The sequence below is a fragment of the Malus domestica genome, chromosome 13, assembly GCF_042453785.1.
Source record: "Malus domestica chromosome 13, GDT2T_hap1".
NCBI classification, from domain to species: Eukaryota; Viridiplantae; Streptophyta; class Magnoliopsida; order Rosales; family Rosaceae; genus Malus; species Malus domestica.
In genome coordinates, this window is record NC_091673.1 from 21123353 (window position 1) to 21142533 (window position 19181).

Below are 19181 nucleotides of genomic sequence, written 5' to 3' on the forward strand. Positions count from 1 at the left end.
AAGAAAACTTCACTCTTTCCTCCAAATTCCGCATTTACTCGTCCCATCTCTCGTAGCAATAGAAAATAGGTCCGTCACGTGAATTAACTTGAATTATATGTCCGTGGGTACATATAATAGCATTACTCAGACCTTATTACAATATTTCAGGAATTTGCTGGGCGATCCTTGAGGGTGAACCTTTCGGACAAGCTTTTCGTTGGGAATTTATCCTGGTCAGCCACATCCGAGAGTTTGACAAAAGCTTTCCAAGAACATGGAACCGTGGTTGGAGCTAGGGTTCTATACGATGGCGAGACAGGAAGGTCCCGTGGCTATGGATTCGTATGCTACTCAACAAAATCAGAAATGGACGCTGCCTTAGAATCTCTCAATGGATTTGTATGCTACTCTTCTAATCCATCTCCTCACATTCTTAGATCCATCTATGGATGGGCAAGTCATTCCCGCTTTTACATATTGGGTCGGACAAATTACAATTTGACATGTGCTTGTTTATAAGGAGAGACTGCTTGTGTTGACTTGTAACACAACGTAGTCTGTTACCATCCTAGACAAGCATTTCTCCAATAGACAGAAAAAGGAAGAAGTAGCTGACATGTCAAATTGCAATTTGCTTGTAACGATGAATGACTCGTTCATGCAGGCATTTTCCGTAGCAGAAGGTACATTATGTCCAACTTTTGGGTAGGCTACTAATCCTTGTGTTTAATTTCTTGGATTCTCATCAGGAACTAGAAGGAAGAGCACTGCGTTGCGTGTAAGCTTGGCCGAAGGAAAACGTTCATAAAATTTGGTGTATATTTGAATAAGGGGTTAATTAATTGGAACATGTAAATTAGCTGAGGTATATGATTCATATGCAATCACATAAACGATTTAATTGAGACTTCCCTTTTCATTTCTTGCTGCATTCTGTAACTCAATTTTTTGTTTAACAACTCTCTGAGCGGATATTCTTTGTGGTACGATTATTTTTGCCATATATAGATATACATCTCATTCATCCATACTTTAATATTGACGGATAAAAAAGATGCATTGATTTTGGAATAACGAGTTTCTAGTCATTTGAGTTCAAATTTAACCATAAAAAATAGCATGATTGGATGTACTTTAACGCGCTAAATGTCTCACTATAAAATGTATTTTCATTTAGTAATCCAATATTGCTAGATTGTCAATTAGAGTCATGCATTTAATTAAGAATAAACAAGACTTTACATTATCAATAAACCAAATTCATGACCTAGTAATGTTCAATAGATTGTTATTTGTCATAACGTGTTGCTAAATTGTCAACTTGATTACTACATTCACATAATAATTTATATGATCAATGAATCAAATTGACAATGTAGCACAATAATATTTTATTTCAGATTGTCTCATATCGACTATAATAATTGATAGTTATATCGTTCGATTATCAATTAGGGATAAACATTTACAAGACTACTTGCTAGTTACTTTACCTTTTGTACATGAGCTTGCTATTCCACTATAGAAAACTATGAAGTCACACCGGTTAAAAATATATCAAAACTTTAGACTGTTTATCATGTAATACTCAACATATCTATAGTGAGATAAATTCTGTTGCTGATGATTTGGCCAACTTGAGCCTCTTTCATCCTCTAGATCTTGCCTATTATGAGCAAACTCCATCTTCTTATTAACAATTATTAATTTATTATTATTCGATATCTTGAAATTTATTTACTTGGTAACATTATTTTGTAATTTCTCTTTTGTCGTGTTATTAGCCCCATTGTTAAACAGAAATAAAAAAAGACAAAACCTAAGCAATAAACAAATTAAAAAAATTCAAACTTTTCCCTTTCTAAATATTTCTTTCTTTCTAAAAAGGTAAAAATGGACTTTCCTTTTTCTCATACAAAAAGAGGACATGGCAAATGTCACAGACGCAAGTTAGCAAGAGTATCAAAAGGGAAGGTCGTGCGCCGCGTGGGGTGAGTGTCCCCAATTTCTGTGGTGACGTCTTCCAACAAAAGCCGCAAAACGCAGTGAGTGAAGAAGATCGACCCCTCTCTCTCCCCCAAATCTATCTCAAGGTCTCCTTCTCCCTCCCTCCCTCTCTCTCCTCATTCTCACTTTCTCTCTCTAAATCTAAAGCCTCCACCTTTTCACAGATCCCTCTCTCTCTCTGTAAATATCTGTGCGTTTATGCCATTTGTGTATAAATCTTATCTTTTGGGGTTTCGGTGCAGATTTGAGGGGGCGTTTGCAGATCCAGAGTTTTTGGTTTTGCTGTTTTAGGGTTTTAGAGGTTTCGAAATATGGCCACCCCCTATGCCTTTCCCGTCACTGCTGCTCAGGTTCTCTCTCTCACTCTCTCTCTTCTCTCTCTGTTATTCTCTCTTGCTCTGCCGCCGCTGAGGGTGAAATCGCCGTCGTGCTTGTGGTGGTGTAGGTTGGGACGTACTTTGTGACACAGTACTACCAAGTGCTTCAGCAGCAGCCGGACTTCGTGCACCAGTTCTACTCCGAGGCCAGCACTATGGTTCGTGCCGATGGGAATTCCAGAGCCACCGCCGTCGCAATGCAGGTATTCTTTCGGCAATTTTGGTGCCATGTGCTTCTTCATAACTTATTAAGTTCCTCTTAAAGTTTTCAACTTTTTCTACAAAATAACAGCAGAATATCTTCTTTACATGTCTTTCGGAGCAATTCAAGTAAGTAGTTTGATTGGTTTTTGTAATTTTGGGTTACCTATATGTACCGGGTTGGCAGAATGGTTTCCCGAGTTTGAGTCTACTAGTTGCAGACATTTGTGTATCTAGCTGTGAGAAGAGATGTTTACCTCATTTTATTGTGTGTGAGAGGCTGCATTTTCTTTTCGTATCTTCGTTACTCCTCGTTAGGTCTTTATGAGGTGTACCCAAGTGAGGAGTTTGCAATTTGTACAGTCCCTCTATGTGGATCAACTAAATTGGGAAAGGTATGCCTATTTGGTATAAGGATATTGGCTGTAGATTACCTTTCCATTTTGGTATAAGAACTGGCAATTTTTTCCAGAAGTATGCCTATTTGGTCTAAGCATTGCGCTTCCTATTTTTGTTTCCTAATTTCTGTCAAAACTGTAAACTGTAATCCGAACTTATTAGGTTGGGCACCTTGTAAGTGGTCCTTACATTAATTTCGTGAGGCGTTACCCCCTAATGAGAAATATCAGGAAGTGCTACTTCTGGACAAACAATCATATTGTATAATTGGAGTTTACAGTTTTAACAATGGCGACATTATTCACAATTGATTACATTCATTCATATTGCGGCATCTCTCTTATTTTATTTCTTGTTCAGGAATCTTGTCTAGTAAACCATAAATTGTTTTAAATTCTTAATAACTGTATTTATCCAGGTATAAATGATATACCTGGACATTTATCAAGTGCCTATTGCAGTTCGTAGTATCCTGCTCTGTTCTTGATTCTTTCTTTTTTTTTTTGGGCCACAAATTTGAATTTTTATTTGAAACATAACACATGGAGTGCTTTGATAAGTCTGCTGTTTTAATTCAAGTGATACAAAAATCACCCTTCGATAAAGGCATTAATAGTTTGATTCAAGTTCTACAAAAATCACACTTCAATATAGATATTAATCACAGCCAGACTGGCCCAGCGATTAGTTCCCTCCAACCGAACTCCCTTGGGTTCATTGGTTTTAAATTCACTTGAATTTGCAGTTTTATGGGTGGCCTTTTAGTTAATCATGTTGATAACCCTTTCATTTTTACAGCTATAAAAATGTTTAAATTGAAACTAACCTGTTGTTGTAATAGGCCTTGACATCTATCTATCAACATTTTCCATACTCTCTCACTCACAGTCCATTAGACAATTATTGCTTGAAATGTTCAGTCATTATTTCCTAGTTACAAGAAATTAAATTTGATTCCACTTGTCCGCATAGTTTATATCTTGACTCCTGTCTATTTGATACTCAAGTTTATCTTTCTTTCTTTGTATACTGCAGCAAATCCATGATCTTGTTATGTCACTTAATCTGACTGGATTTGAAATCAACAAAGCAAATTCCTTGGAATCCTGGAATGGAGGTGTTCTTGTGCTGGTTGAAGGCTACCTTGAAATGAAAACTTTCACTGGGAAGAGGAAATTTGCTCAAACGTTTTTCCTTGCACCTCAGGAGAGAGGTTTTTTCGTGCTGAATGATATATTTCACTTCGTTGATGAGGAACCGATTCATCAACATCCAGCAGTCTTATTAGCCCAAAACAATCTCGATGCCAAGCTAAGTGCTTCTGCTACAATTCCGCATCCAGGTATTGTAATGCCTCATGATTTACGTTGATTTCAAGGATTCCTTTATCAGCAGGCATTGTAAAGTCTGGGTAATTTTGGGAGAAAGGATGTGACTATTACCAGAAAAGGTGTTGTCGAATTTGTTCGATTATATTTTTGCATTTATGTAAAGAATTTCGTATTTGAAAAGAAAGAATTTTATGTATGACAACAAAACCAATTCTATAATCAGCAAGTGCGTTGTTTATTGGTTTCTTCTTTATGTGTGGTTGAATGGTTATGTTTTACTTCATCTGAAACTGTATATATGCATGGTTAAGGGCCTTAAGGCTCATCCTTCAGTGCCATTTCAAAAGCTCTTTTGAAATTTTTGGAGTTAAGTGCATTTTCTGAAGTTCTTAGTAACTTGTTTTGATTTGGTCGTTTGATAATTACCATTCCAATGTATAAAAGAACTGTCTTTCTTTAGTAGTTTAATTGATGGAACTGGTGATTTTGCAGTGGCTAACTATTATCTGGGTGAAGAAATTCAGACAAGAGACTTTGTGGCTCCTGCTGTCAAAGAAAATGGACCAGTTGAACATTATGGTTTTGCCGAGCAGCAGTTGCAGCAAGTTGTTGAAACTGAGAACTTGTTGGATGATGGTGCTGTAGAACAATCAAATGGTTCACTTCAAAGCACGCCGAATACCGTACAAGATCACCTGCATGCATCTGTTGAGGAATCTATTGGAGAGCCCCAAAAGCAGACCTATGCTTCTATAGTACGCACTGATACTGTATCTAATTTTATTTTATTTTTCCCAAAAACACATACGTATGTATGTATAGAAGGTTATGCTCATTTGTGTGTGCCCACTCGTCTGCTTGATTTTTTTTGGTAGTTACGCGTTGCTAAAGGACAACCTGTGCCTTCTGTAACTCCCCACCATTCATCTAACAAAAGTGCACCAATGGCTTCAGAGTGGAATCACTATCCTCAGTCCTCTGCTCAGCAGCCCATTTCACCATCTAATACATTTGAAGGGCCTGTAGAAGAGACAGCAGATGAAGTTGCTGCCCCAGAAGATGAAGGTGAACTCTTGTGCTTATTTTAATGAGTTCTTTGAGAATAATTGCTTAAAATTTTCAGTTTTATTAAATTCCTGTCTTTTTTATTTTTTCTTAGTTTTGTTCTCTTGTCCAAGAGGTCGCACTTGGTGCAATGGCAAGTGCCTTCGCCCATGAGCGGTAGGTCTCGGGTTCGAGACTTGGGAGCAGCCTCTCCATAAAATGGGGGTAAGGCTAGCCGACATTCACCTCTCCCAGACCCTGCGTAAAGCGGGAGCCTTGTGCACTGGGTACGACCTTTTTTTGTTCTCTTGTCCGCTCTAATAAATCAACAGATCTGCAGTTTGAAACGGACTTCAACAGTTTTATTTAATTAATCTTTTTTTTTTCTTCTATGAGACTTTTTAGGCGAAATAAAGTCTGTTTATGTAAGAAACTTGCCGACTACTGTTTCCCCGTCTGAAGTTGAGGAGGAATTTGTGAATTTTGGAAAACTCAAGCAGCCTGAAGGAGTGGTTATTAGAAGTCGCAAGGTTCATGCTCCTAGCTTTTTGCATTCTTTTATTACCTTAGGTTCCTCTCCAGATCTATCATTATATATCAGTCTGAAATTATTAAGCTATAAAGTATTTCACTGTTGTGCAGGATGTTGGTGTTTGCTATGCGTTTGTTGAATTTGAAGATATTACCGGTGTGCAGAATGCCGTCAAGGTCCACTCATGAAACCATTAATACAATGAGTGCTATTTGCGAAATTTGAATTTTGATAGAAGATTCTACCAAAATTTCCTTGCAATGCCAATTGAATTTAATGTTGGAGATGGATTCTTAACTTTTTAGTTGCTTTCCTCCTACAAGTCTGCTTGCTGAATCTTTATTTGATTTTTTCTTGTTTTTATTTTGTTATATAGGCTGGTAGTGTTCAGATTGCTGGACGACAAGTATACATTGAAGAGCGGAGACCAAACAGCAACATCCCGTCTCGAGTGGGAAGTATGCTTTCTATATTAGTATTCTGTTGTCTTATTAAAATTCTGTAATCGGTTCTCTCTTACTATCTGGACCATTGAATTGAAAATATTGCAGTGTTCAACAATTAGGTATTTTAATGATTGCCCTGTTTCTTTTGCCCGTGCATGTGATATTTGTGACATCATTATATTTTGTGGCAATTTTATAATGATTTCATAGTGGTCTCATTTCAACATCTATGGCTTCTGTATTTAATAGTTGGCAATTAGCAATGTTCTTAGCGTCATCCACTTTCCTGTTCTAGTTATCTGGCGAAAGAAACTCTGATACAATTCGTTTTAGTCAAATTTGGCTGCCTACTGCGGTAGCTATAGAGATATTTGAGCTTTGTTTCTGATCAAATTGTTATGGTATAACAAACTCTTACGGTCCAGGCTTTTACATAAAGATATGTTGCTATTGTAATCTTATTGCAATTGAATTGTTGTCTGAATAGGAAGGGGAAGAGGAAGGGGCAGCTACCAAGCAGAGGCACCGAGAGGTCGTTTTGGCTCGCGGGGTTTTTGGAGGGGAGGTGGCTATGATGGAGGTGACCAGGAGTACAGTCGACCGAGGGGAAATGGCTACTATCGGTCAAGTCCTCGACAAGACACAGGGAACTCGGGTTATCAATCATCAAGAAGCGGACAAAATTCATCGGAGTTCACTAATTAAGATGATTTTACAGCAAGTGAAGGAAAGTTTTGGGTCAGCAGATAACTTTAATTGGTTGCAAAAACTACGTACTGGTATTCCGTAGAGTCGGTTTAGCTTTAGATGTATTGGGCATATCCATCATATTTTTCTGAGGAGTTTCTTGGCGTTGGATTTTTGCAATTTTGACCTCATTTTTTCTTTGCGAAATCCTCCGTGGTCACTGTTGTTGATGCAGTTAATTTAAATTCATTCCTTCAAGTGCAAAAATTGTGATAAGCAGAATGCGGTAAGGTGCCACTTACACGCAAATAGAGTAGCACAAGGCGGGGCGCCAGGCAAGACCAGCAACTATTAGTAGTATGTAGCTTCATTGGCATGAATTGATACATAGATTCTGCACGAAATTGAAACTTTGTCCCAGAAGTTACTTTGATTTTTATGTTGTATTTCTCGGTTGCAAAAACAAGAAGAGTGTACAGCTTCTGATCCTATGAAGCATTAGATATGAATTCATCAATCCGGCAATCTGTGTTAGCAATTCAGGCGTTTCCAACGCTCTGGGCTCCTCCTTGTACAAGAGGCGCTTGGACATGAGCTTGCGTTACGCTGTCCTCATCTTCTTCTTCATGGTCCCAGAGGACATGAGCATACGCCGCAAGCATATAGCTAAAAACAATGGAACCAAATGTTAACAGGTCATTTAATCCGGTCAATGAAGCTACATTAGTACAGAATACAGAAGCACATTTTCAAGACAATGTTTCCAGGTTGAAAAGAGAATAAGAAAGATCATTCATTAGAATTTCCGTATGTACCTATCTTCGGGATTAGTTTGAGCTGCTCGCTCAAAGTACGACAGTGCCCTCTTACTGTCGTGATGAGGTTCCCATTCCAGTGTTGCATATTGAGCCATGATTTCACCGCCCCCAGGATCAGCTAGTATCGCCTGCAAATAGTACTCTTCTGCACCTTGAAGGTCTCCCTTGGACTGTAAGCAGTCACGATAAAGTTACACAAGTATGAAAGAAAGCAATGAGATCATCTCCAATCGGTCAATCACAAAATCAAACTGAAATAAATCAATAACAATTGGGGAAATCATATCTGCAGTAGCTTCATACTTTTCGTAAGTTGAGGTTTTATAAAAAAAAACCGAATGATAAGAGAGCAGAATGCACGTTTCTCACCCGCCACAAGAACTGAGCATAATTTCTTAGCAACAAAGCGTTGTTGGGGTTCTCTTCAATCATCATCTTGTAATTCTCCTCAGGGTCGTCACTCCTTGAGCCAGCTGCTGCCGTATCAGGCACACCATCGCCCGTGACATCCTGAATCTGTTCCACAGGGCATTGGATCATTTACAGTAACGTAAGCATTCTCAAATGCCATCATATCTTCAACCAGAAAATAAAAAGACCAATAAAGCACCTCAATCTGACCACGACATGCTTCATCTTCTTCCGAGTCATCCTCTATTTCCCAAAGAAAACTAGCATATGCTGCAAGAATATTGCTGCAATCCAGAAACAAATTATTAACACTCAGATGTGCTAAACAGCCTAATCTGCAATCTGGTCAAGATCTTTTTACTGTGCATCACTTGGACAAATTGTACGCGGATTTGTACAAAATCTAACTGCTTCAGCAAGTACAGTCCAGATTTTTTTGGTGTGAAAGTAGATTTCTGTTTTCTTTGGAGAAAGATTTAATCAATAAAACGATACATGTCGTGAGGACTAGCCTGAGCTGCACGTTCAAAGTAACTCACGGCTTTATCTTGGTCACGTTGAAGCTGCCAAACCAGCTTAGCATATTGACATAAAGCCTCACCATCTCCAGGATTCGCTAGTGTAGCACGGAAATAGAAATCTTCAGCTCCATCGAAATCTCCCTTAGCCTGCCATGAAAGGGTTGATTCACATTACACAGGAATTAGAAATCAAGCTTTGTTCTGTAACAAATAACAAAGGGTTAGACCTTGCCCACGACAATCACAATCGAGTGCAGATATGAACACGCAGATTTGAATTTACCTATTGAAACTGAAATTTGGATACCTCTATCAGTTTTACCTTCTCCTAATTCTAAATATAGCCCTAATCACAAATTTAAGAACAACCAAAATAGGGAAAACAACAGAGGAAAAAAGAAGACGTCTTTGAACAAAGAAATCTTACCTCTAAAGCTTGACCATACTTCCTGAGGAACAAAGGGTGGCAGGGATATTCATCAACCATCCTCTTATAATACTCTTCGGGATTGTCGCTCTCATCGACATTTTCCGTAGTTAAATCATTATCCCAAGCATCACAACCATAACCAGCACCACCAACCCCAAGCCCTGTTGCAAGACACAAGGGAGGACTGGCAGGTCCTTTTACTTCATCAATGCGCAAAGTCCCGATCGCCTTCAAATCTTCCTCTTCCTCTTTCTCCTCAATCCATCCCATCTTCTCAAAGCTGAAGCCTCCACTCCAGGTCACGTCTATGCTATCTCCTACTTTAGTAGTCCTCCCTAGTGGTTCTTGTTTCGAATCCTGCCTCAGAATCATTTCATCACGAAACTCACTTGCTTCGTTAAATATCGAAAAAGAAGGAGCTGTTTCCAGCATTGAGTCGTGATCATGTTTATATGAAGACTTTAATGGTGCAACTGAATTCCTTAAATCTTCCATGTCACAACAACTATAGACTAGTAGTTTCTATTGAGAATAATGTTTCTGATTCTTTCTCATTAATTCTCAAATTAATATTACACATGTATATATAGTTACACTTTGGGTAAAAACAAAATAAATTCCCTACAGTAACTATCTAACTGAAATATTAACTATTATGAGTTACCATTACAATGAGGTACTACTTTATCCTTATCACACCCCCTCAAGCTAAACGGAGAGGATTGAAGAGAAAGCTTGGACCGAAGATGAAGAAATCTTTGTCGAGGAAGAGACTTGGTAAAGAGGTCCGCAAGTTGATCAGCACTGCAAACAAACTGAACTCGGATCAAGTGGGCTAAAACTAGCTCACGAATATAGTGATAATCAATTTCGACATGCTTAGTACTAGCATGAAAGACAGGATTTGATGCTAAGGCAATAGCAGAAACATTGTCACACCAAATCTGAGGAATGATAGGTAACTGGAAACCAATATCAGTGAATAATTGACAGATCCAAGTGAGTTCAGCTGCAGTATGAGCTAAGGAGCGGTACTCAGCCTCAGTAGAGGATCTAGCAACTGTGTGTTGCTTCTTTGCAGACCAACTAATGAGAGATGGACCAAGAAAAATACAAAACCCGCCTGTAGATCGTTGATCCCATGGGCAACCCGCCCAGTCAGCATCAGAAAAGGCTTTAAGGATCAGAGAAGAGGAGGATTTTGGAAACCACAAACCAAGACCAAGTGTACCTTTTAAGTATCGTAAAATCCGTTTGACGGCCTGAAAATGTTGCTCTCTGGCTGAATGCATGAACTGGCACACCAAATTAACAGCAAAGGATAAGTCCGGCAGGGTCCAAGTTAAGTATTGGAGAGCCCCGACAATTGATCGGTACTCTGCAGGATCAGAGAGGAAAGGTCCAGAAAGATCGAGCTTAGTAGAACCAAGGGGTGTAAGACAAGGCTTAGCTCAATCCATATGTGATCGTTTGAGTAAATCCAGAATATATTTGGATTGATGAATGAAGATACCTAATGAAGATCTCTGTACTTCAAGGCCAAGAAAATAATGTAGATCACCTAAATCCTTGACCGGAAACTGAGCACTGAGCTTTGAAATAACATCATTACAATGAGTGGAAGAAGGGCCAATAACAATTATATCATCAACATAGACCAGAACCAAAACAAGAACAGGCTGATGAAGTATGAATAAACTATGATCAGATTGTGATGTTCGAAATCCCAGTGATAAGAGTGCAGTTTGAAGTTTCTCAAATCAAGCCCGAGGGGCTTGTTTAAGACCATAGAGAGATTTCTGCAAATGACACACATAGTTGGGATTCTCTTGATCAACAAATCCAGAAGGCTGAGTCATATACATATTTTCTTTTAAAGAACCGTGAAGAAAAGCATTGCTGACATCCAACTGATGTAAGAACCAACTGGACTGAACTACCAAGGTAAGAAGGATCCGGATGGTCACAGGTTTTGCCACTGGATAGAAAGTATCACTGAAGTCAATGCCTTCATGTTGATTGTAACCTTTAGCCACCAGACGGGCTTTATAACGATCCACAGAACCATCAGGTTTACGTTTAATGCGGAAAACCCACTTGCAGTCGACTAAGTTGTGAGAAGGAGAAGAAGGAACAAGATTCCAGGTTCCTGTAGTCTGCAGAGCATTAAATTCATCTTGCATGGCTGCTCGCCAATGAGGGTACTTAGATGCCTGAAGATAGGTCGAGGGAACATATTCACTGTCAATGTGGGAGGGTAGATGATGTTTTGTAGCTGTGTAAGCTTTGGGTTTGAAAATCCCTGACTTAGACCTAGTTTGCATAGGATGAATGGAAGAGATAGGTAGAGAAGATAGGGGTGCAGGTGCAGGTTGAAAAGATGGTGCAGGGTTAGGTGGAAAAGATGGTGCAGGGTTTGGCAAAGATGATGCAGGGTGTAGAGGTGGGGTTGGAAGTATGGGAGAGGCAGAGACTTGGGATGTAGGAGTAGCAGGGCATGAGGAGGACACGGTAAGGTAGAGATGGGGAAAGACCAAGGAAAAAGGGGATGAGTCACAAGGAGAAGTAGGAGAGGAAGATGGAAGTGTGTGAAAAGGAAAGGAGGTCTCATCAAAATAGACGTGTCTAGAGATGTAGACTCGATTTGTGATGGGATCGAGGCATCTATACCCTTTATGGATCAAACTGTAACTGAGGAAGACACAAGGTTTACTCTTGGCATCTAATTTAGAGGTGATATAGGGTTTTAACCAAGGGTAGCAGCTACAACCAAAAACCCTGAGTTGATTGTAATCAGGATGCTTTCGAAAAAATTGTTCCCATGGAGATGGTTTTGAAGGAGGTGGCAACCTATTGATGAGGTAAGTGGCAGTGAGAAAAGCTTCAACCCAAAATTTATGAGGCACCTTAGAAGCTATCAATAAGGTTCGGGCAGTTTCAACAACATGTCGGTGCTTTCTTTCGGCACAACCGTTTTGTTGGGGAGTGTGTGGACAACTGAGATGATGTTGAATACCACAAGAAGTAAGATGTTGATGAAAAGAAGAGCTGAGAAATTCACCCCCCGAGTCGGTTCTCAAAGTACCAATCTTGAAACCAGAGTTATTTTCAACCAAAGCTTGAAATTGAACAAATGTAACAAAGACATCTGATTTATTCTTGAGAGGATACAACCAAGTATATTTGGTGAAGTCATCTACAAAAAGAACATTGAACTTGGAAACACTGACAGATAACAATGATGCTGGTCCCCAAACATCAGCATGAACAAGTTCTAGTGGTCTAGATGTGAGACTAACAGAATCATGAAATGGCAATTTTGCACACTTGCCCAAAATACAATCTGAACAAAACAACTTATCAACAGAAGTAGTAATAGGCAGAGAAGACTTAGAGATAACAGTTCTAAAAGTCTTGATCGTCGGGTGTCCCAAGCGTTGGTGCCAAATTTGAGAAGAAGTCCTTATTGCAGTAGTAGCAAGATACTTGCGGGAAGAATGAGGAGATGCATAGAAGGGATAGAGACCTTGGCGAACAGGACCTCTAAAAAGCATCTTCCTCGTAGTAAGATCCTTGACATTAAAGTCAAAAGGATTTAGAGTTATAGAACACCAATTATCCAAAGAAAGCATATTTGCAGAGAGCATATCATGTTTCAATTGAGGAACATGTAAAACATTCTTTAATTGAAAGGTAGCATCAGGAGTTTTAAGTAAAGAAGATCCAGAGTGATGAATGTGCAAACCTTGGCCATCGCTAATATAAACCTTGTCAGGACCTTGATAGGGTTGCAGAGTCTGCAAATTCTGAATATTGTTGGTCATGTAGGAACTTGCACCAGAGTCAAGAAGCCATGGATGAGAGGAACTAACTGGAGGAGCTGCATACATTGCAAGCTTAGCAGGAGGAACACGACCGTGAAAATTAGGATTCATACGATTGCTGCAATCAATGGCTTGATGGCTGGGATCTTCACAGATTTGACATGGATTAGGCTTAAAATTATTGTAAAAACGATGTCCGCCATGATTACCACCATGATTCTGTGAATTGTTGGTGGAGCGAGGGAAGCGATGGCGATTGTTGTTATTGTAGGGACGCTGATTGTTGGTAAATCGCTGAGAATTGCGTTGATTCTGAGAATTATAGAACTGCTGAGGATGAGCATGGTAGGCTTGCAGTTGAGGGGGAATAGGCGACTTAGGTAGCAATGGAGGAGCATTGGTGGATGATGGTTGGACATGAAACGCTTGAAAAGGTTCAACAGAGGAGTCTGTTGTATGCTTCTTTCTTGCAAGGGCCATTTCTTTACTGAGCAAGAAACCATGAAGATCATCAACAGAGGTATCAACAAGACGGAATTGCACAGAGTCAACAAACGAATCATAATCATCAGGAAGTCCATTGAGAATTATCAGAAGAAGATCACGATCATCGACAGGCGCGCCAGCAGCCGCGAGAGCATCGGTGACTTCCTTGATTCGCTGGAGATACTCAGAGATAGATGAACTGCCTTTGGTCATAGATTGAAGATTTGATCAAAGTTGATGAATGTGAGAACGCGAGACACCATCAAATCGCCGTTCAAGATTCTGCCATAACTCTCGAGCAGATTTGACACCGACGGTGAAAGGAATTAAATCCTCAGATAGGGTAGAGTTAATCCAGATGATGATATTTTGATCTTTCTCATACCATAACTCGAAGGTAGGATTAGGAGTAGAAGTGAAATTTCCGGAAGAATCACAGAGAAATTGAGGCGGTGCAGGTTCAGATCCATCAACAATTCCAGCGAGCTTGTAGCGGTGGAAGATCGGATCAAAGAGAGACTTCCAGACGAGATAATTGTGGCGTTTGAGCTTCATTTGGACCATGCTGCCAATGTTGTGGACCGTGATGGAGTTGATCGAGATCTGAGAGGAAGAAAGAGGTGGAGCATCCTGAGGAGAAGAAGTAGGTTGCGCGATCACCGGAGAAGAAGAATGGGAGGAATTTGCCGCCATGAATGCGCAAGATCAGAGAAGAAAAGAGCGGAAGAGATATGTTTGGGCATTGAGAAAATAAGAAGAAAATAGGTGTTTGGGTACTGAGAAAGCTAAAGGATCAAAGTCAGTAGACTTCTAGCGGAGGATACCATATTGAGAATAATGTTTCTGATTATTTCTCATTAATTCTCAAATTAATATTACACATGTATATATAGTTACACTTTGGGTAAAAACAAAATAAATTCCCTACAGTAACTATCTAACTGAAATAGTAACTATTATGAGTTACCATTACAATGAGGTACTATTTTATCCTTATCAGTTTCTTCTAAGTTTCTGTCAGACTGAGTTCGCTGAATGGCTTCGAAGTCCAAACTTTCGGATTCTTGATTGAATTCTGTGAACCCGGAAGCCGAATAAGAGTTTGGAGAAGAAGAGTTGCATGTTTTAGTGGCGGGTTGAAAAGCTTCTGAGGTACATTCAACAAGCTTTATTAAACTATATTCTTTTACTTGCTTAAGATCTACAATTTTTGTGCCTTTGACTTGTAAATTTAAAACAATATTGAATTTAATCAGAGCCCCTCATGTGAGTAACAGATCATGTTCAGTTGCCCTTGCTAATAACCAAATGTACATGTAGCCTTTTCTTTATGCAAGCCGTATTCTATTTAATCTAATCTATATTACGAGGAGAGATTCGAACTTGAGTGCAAAAGAGAGTACACTGCCCTAATCAACCGGTTATGCCCAAATATGCAAGGAACATGTCAAAGCAGCTGGCTGTACCCGCTTGGTTTTGGAAACAATATCATATGTATGTGAAATTGTGACTCCCTTTTTGTTTATGTAGCATTCTATAATTTATATACCTTCATTTCTTGTTCATCCAAAGGAAGAAAGAACATGTGACTTTCGGCATAAAGAAAGAAACAACATTTCAGTTTGGTCTCGATCCTGATTCCAATATCAATGGAAATGATTTTTGCACCGTTTCTTTTTATGCACATCCCTATTTAAAACGGTTCATGTTTTATTAAATTCAGAGGCAAATAAACAAGAGTGTGCATTTGAAATAAACATGAAATAAACATGCGTGTCAAAATCATTTCCTAGTATCAAAACCCAATAGGCAGCAAGATGCACATGATTCCATCAATATATGTAAGTAAAGTAGGTCTTCAAACAATTTGAAATTATATATACTACAACCCAGTTTTGGGTTGGCACTATTGATCTATAGTGCATGGATGGAAATGCCCTCCAATTTTTTTCCTCTCTATGTTTTGTTTCAGCTTTTCTACAATGAAATGACGCTTATGCCCTTCTGGTTCTACGTGTCTTTCATCCGTGGGTGCTTTGGCTTTGGTTTCTAGTACATATCTCTCGGTCTCTCTCTCTCTCTCTCTATCTCTCTCAAAAAAACCAGGAACCAAAAATCTCTTCGGTTCTCTCTCAATTCCAGTAGCCACTGCCACCACTTAGACACCCCCAAAGGTAGATTTTTTCTCTCTTCCTTACATTTGGAATCTTGAAAATCCTCGCCAATATCGTTTGATTTCTGCACAGCTCTTGGCCAACCAAGCTCACTCATTTGGGCTTCCACGCCCACCCAACAAAACCCCCAATAACAATCACAACAATCCACATAGGGGTTATGAACATCATCAACTCGCCCAACACCTCCACTATCGTGGGTCGTCTTAGAATCTCCATAAAAGCCGATGTTGGCGCCATCGTCGAGCAGAAAAAGCCCAGAAAAACCCAGAAGTTTAAAAAACGAAAAAAAAAGAAAGAAGAAAAAAAAATTCCTCGATTGAATCAGATACTGGTGTGGTCCCTTACAAGAGAAAATAACATCATTTTTTTTTCTTCTTAAAATTCTAGTTTTTGTTAATTTTTTTCACAGATAGATTTTCTTTAAGAATGGCATACGATCTCTTTTTAGCCAACGAAAACGAAGAGAGAAGAAAATGTGATCACCTTCAAAAGTGGGTCGTCAAAAACACAAATAGATTTTCTTCTAATGTGGAAGGGGATCATATAACTTGTAAGGAGTGCAAAGTTATATGGGGAGAGAACTTGGCTAATCAACATCACTTGTTGGTGATAGATGTACATATCAAAAGAGAGAGAAAAAAGAACAAGACCTTGAAGTGCCCAAGGACTAGTGGTGCAATCTAAAAGGAGAAAAACAAGCCATTTTCAAAGAGAAAGTAATCACCCAATGCGTTTGGGATAGAGAGGGGGAAGCTAGCCAAATGTGGGATTCCATGGCTAGTTGTATCCAAAAAGTAGCAAAAGGGGTATTAGGAGAGTCCAAGGGCTTTGCTCCACACCAAAAGAAATCTTGGTGGTGGAAGGAGGAGGTACAGACAAAGGTTATGCTAAGAAGGAAAGTTGTAAAGCCTTATACAAAGATAGGACCAATGAAAATGGTGAAATGTATAGAATAGCGAAGGAGGCAAAGAAAGCTGTGAGAGAAGCTAAGCTAGCGACTTTTGACGATATGTATAAGCGACTAGATACCAAAGAAGGAGAGTTGGATATTTATAAACTAGCTAGAGCAAGGGAAAAGAAGACAAGGGACCTAAACTAAGTAAGGTGCATCAAGGATGAGAATGGAAATGTTCTTGCTGCAGAGAATGCAGTCAAAGACAAATAGAGAGGTTATTTTCATAATCTTTTCAATGAAGGACATGAAAGGAGTACTTCTTTAGGGGAGTTAAGTAATTTAGAAGAGTATAGAAACTACTCATTTTACCGCCGAATTAGGAAGGTACAAGTGGTTGTAGTTTTGAAAAAGAATAAGCATAGAAAAGCAGTGGGGCCATATGATATACCGATCGAAGTGTGGAAAGTCTTGGGAGAGACGAGTATAGGATGGCTCATAGACCCTTTCAATAGGATTTTGAAAACGAAGAAGATGCCAAATAAGTGGCGAAAGAGCACTTTGGTGCCTATCTACAAGAATAAGGGCGACGTACAAAATTGCATGAACTATAGGAGTATTAAGTTAATGAGTCCTACAATAAAGCTCTGGGAGAGAGTAATTGATCATAGACTGAGGCAAGAGACACGGGTCTCGGATAACCAATTCGGGTTCATGCCAGGGTGCTCTACCATGGAGGCAATCTATCTCTTACGAAGATCGATGGAAAGATATAGAGATATGAAAAATGATATGTATATGGTCTTTATAGATTTGGAAAAAGCGTATGATAGAGTCCCAAGAGATATTTTTTGGAGGATTTTAAAAAAGAAAATAGTACGAGTAGCATATATCCAAACTATAAAGGATATGTATGATGGAGTAAGGACTTCCGTAAGAACTCATGAGGGAAAAATCGAAAGCTTCCCTATAACTATAAGGTTACATCAAGGCTCATCTTTAAGTCCTTACCTTTTTGCATTGGTAATGAATGAGTTAACGGGACATATTCAAGATGATATTCCTTGGTGTATGCTTTTCGCAGACCATATAGTGTTGATAGATGAAACTCAGGAAGGAGTAAATGCGAAGCTTAACCTTTGGAGAAAATGTTGGAATCTAAAGGTCTTTGCCTAAGTTGATTAAAGGCATAGTATTTGGAGTGCAAGTTCAGTGCAAACAGAGGCTCAAATGAGTTAGGGGTGAGGATTGGAGACCAGGAAGTACCAAAGAGCGACCGTTTTCACTATCTAGGATCTATCTTGCAAAAGAACGGAGAATTGGATGGAGACCTCAACCATAGAATACAAGCTGGATGGATGAAGTGGAAGAATGCATCCAGCGTGTTGTGTGGCCGTCGTATGCCACTGAAGCTCAAGGAAATTTTTTATAGGATGGTAATAAGGCTGACAATGCTTTATGGCATGGAATGTTGGGTGATGAAGCATCAACACGTACATAAAATAGGTGTAGCGGAGATGAGAATGCTTCGTTAGATGTGTGGGCACATGAGAAAAGATAAGATTAGGAATGAGGTTATCCGAGGTAAACTAAGAGTAGCTAAAATTGAAGGAAAGTTGAGAAAAAATCGGTTACAATGGTTTGGACATATGATACGAAGACCTATTGACGCTTTGGTTAGAAGATACGATTATGGGATAGAGGTTCAGGGCCGAAGGGGTAGAGGAAGACCTAGGAAGACTTTGGAAGAAACTCTAAGAAAAGACTTAAAGTACTTGGATCTAATGGAAGATGTGACACAGAACCGAGCGCAATGGCGTTCTAGGATTCATATAGCCGACCTTACTTAGTGGGAAAAGTCATTGTTGTTGTTGTTGTTGTTGTTATTTTCTTTGTTGCATTGTCAGCTGCCCTCAACAATGAACGATCTGCTAAACGTAATGTATTTGATTTTCTTTCATTAATTTATGCTATGGTTTGTTTGTTTAGGCATGTTTGGACGTTTTGTTGCACTGTTTTTGTCATGAACGCAAACGAGTCTTTCCATCAGGATTGCCCAGTCCACCAAAAGCCTGCAACTTGAAAGCAAACGGGCAGAATATAAGTAGAGGTTGGTTGCCTGCAATCTAAACTCCAAATAGTTAGGGTTTAAAATTTTCAAGTTTAGGATTTTTCAATTAAGCCGACCTCAAGTGGATAAAGCTTGGTTGTTGTTGTTGTTCGATTTTTTAGTTAATTGTTTGGTTTGGTAGGTACTAGATATGTGTGATTCTGATGAAATGATTAACAAGTTAGCAGTTTCAAGACTCACCTTGTTCTCCTCTTGCAATCTAATAATTGCATTATCTGTTATGGCAATTGGGTTTTTAAATTTGTGTGTTGAATATTATTTCTGTTGGAATATATTTTTTTGTTGAACCGAATTTGTTGAGATATCTGAATACATCTTAAATCTCATTGCTTGGTCCGCAATTCATGAGACTCACCTGAAGGCTGCTTTTAACGATGTTCACAGTTGGGATTCCATCAGCACTAGGTGGGTCATAAGGTGAATCCTCTGCGAATTCCGTTGGCAATGACTTCCAGTATATTCTCTATCTTCTTGAACCTGAGTTT

The 19181-nt window shown here is 39.2% G+C and overlaps 2 protein-coding genes across 2 annotated transcripts; one reads left to right on the top strand and one right to left on the bottom strand.

Moving 5' to 3' along the window:
* Positions 1-1877: 1877 nt before the first annotated feature.
* LOC103416732 (nuclear transport factor 2-like) lies at positions 1878-7410 on the top strand. The gene is made up of 10 exons (XM_029091423.2): positions 1878-2075; positions 2232-2339; positions 2435-2569; positions 4002-4308; positions 4790-5052; positions 5173-5362; positions 5747-5871; positions 5984-6049; positions 6250-6331; positions 6807-7410. Exons 2-10 carry the CDS (start codon positions 2301-2303, stop codon positions 7022-7024), a joined length of 1425 nt encoding a protein of 474 aa, XP_028947256.2. The 5' UTR covers positions 1878-2075; positions 2232-2300; the 3' UTR covers positions 7025-7410.
* LOC114820392 (uncharacterized) lies at positions 7356-14455 on the bottom strand. The gene is made up of 7 exons (XM_029091008.2): positions 14321-14455; positions 9184-9708; positions 8731-8903; positions 8435-8519; positions 8194-8340; positions 7822-7994; positions 7356-7672 (listed from the first exon to the last, which is right to left on the bottom strand). Exons 1-7 carry the CDS (start codon positions 14321-14323, stop codon positions 7546-7548), a joined length of 1233 nt encoding a protein of 410 aa, XP_028946841.2. The 5' UTR covers positions 14324-14455; the 3' UTR covers positions 7356-7545.
* Positions 14456-19181: the final 4726 nt, after the last annotated feature.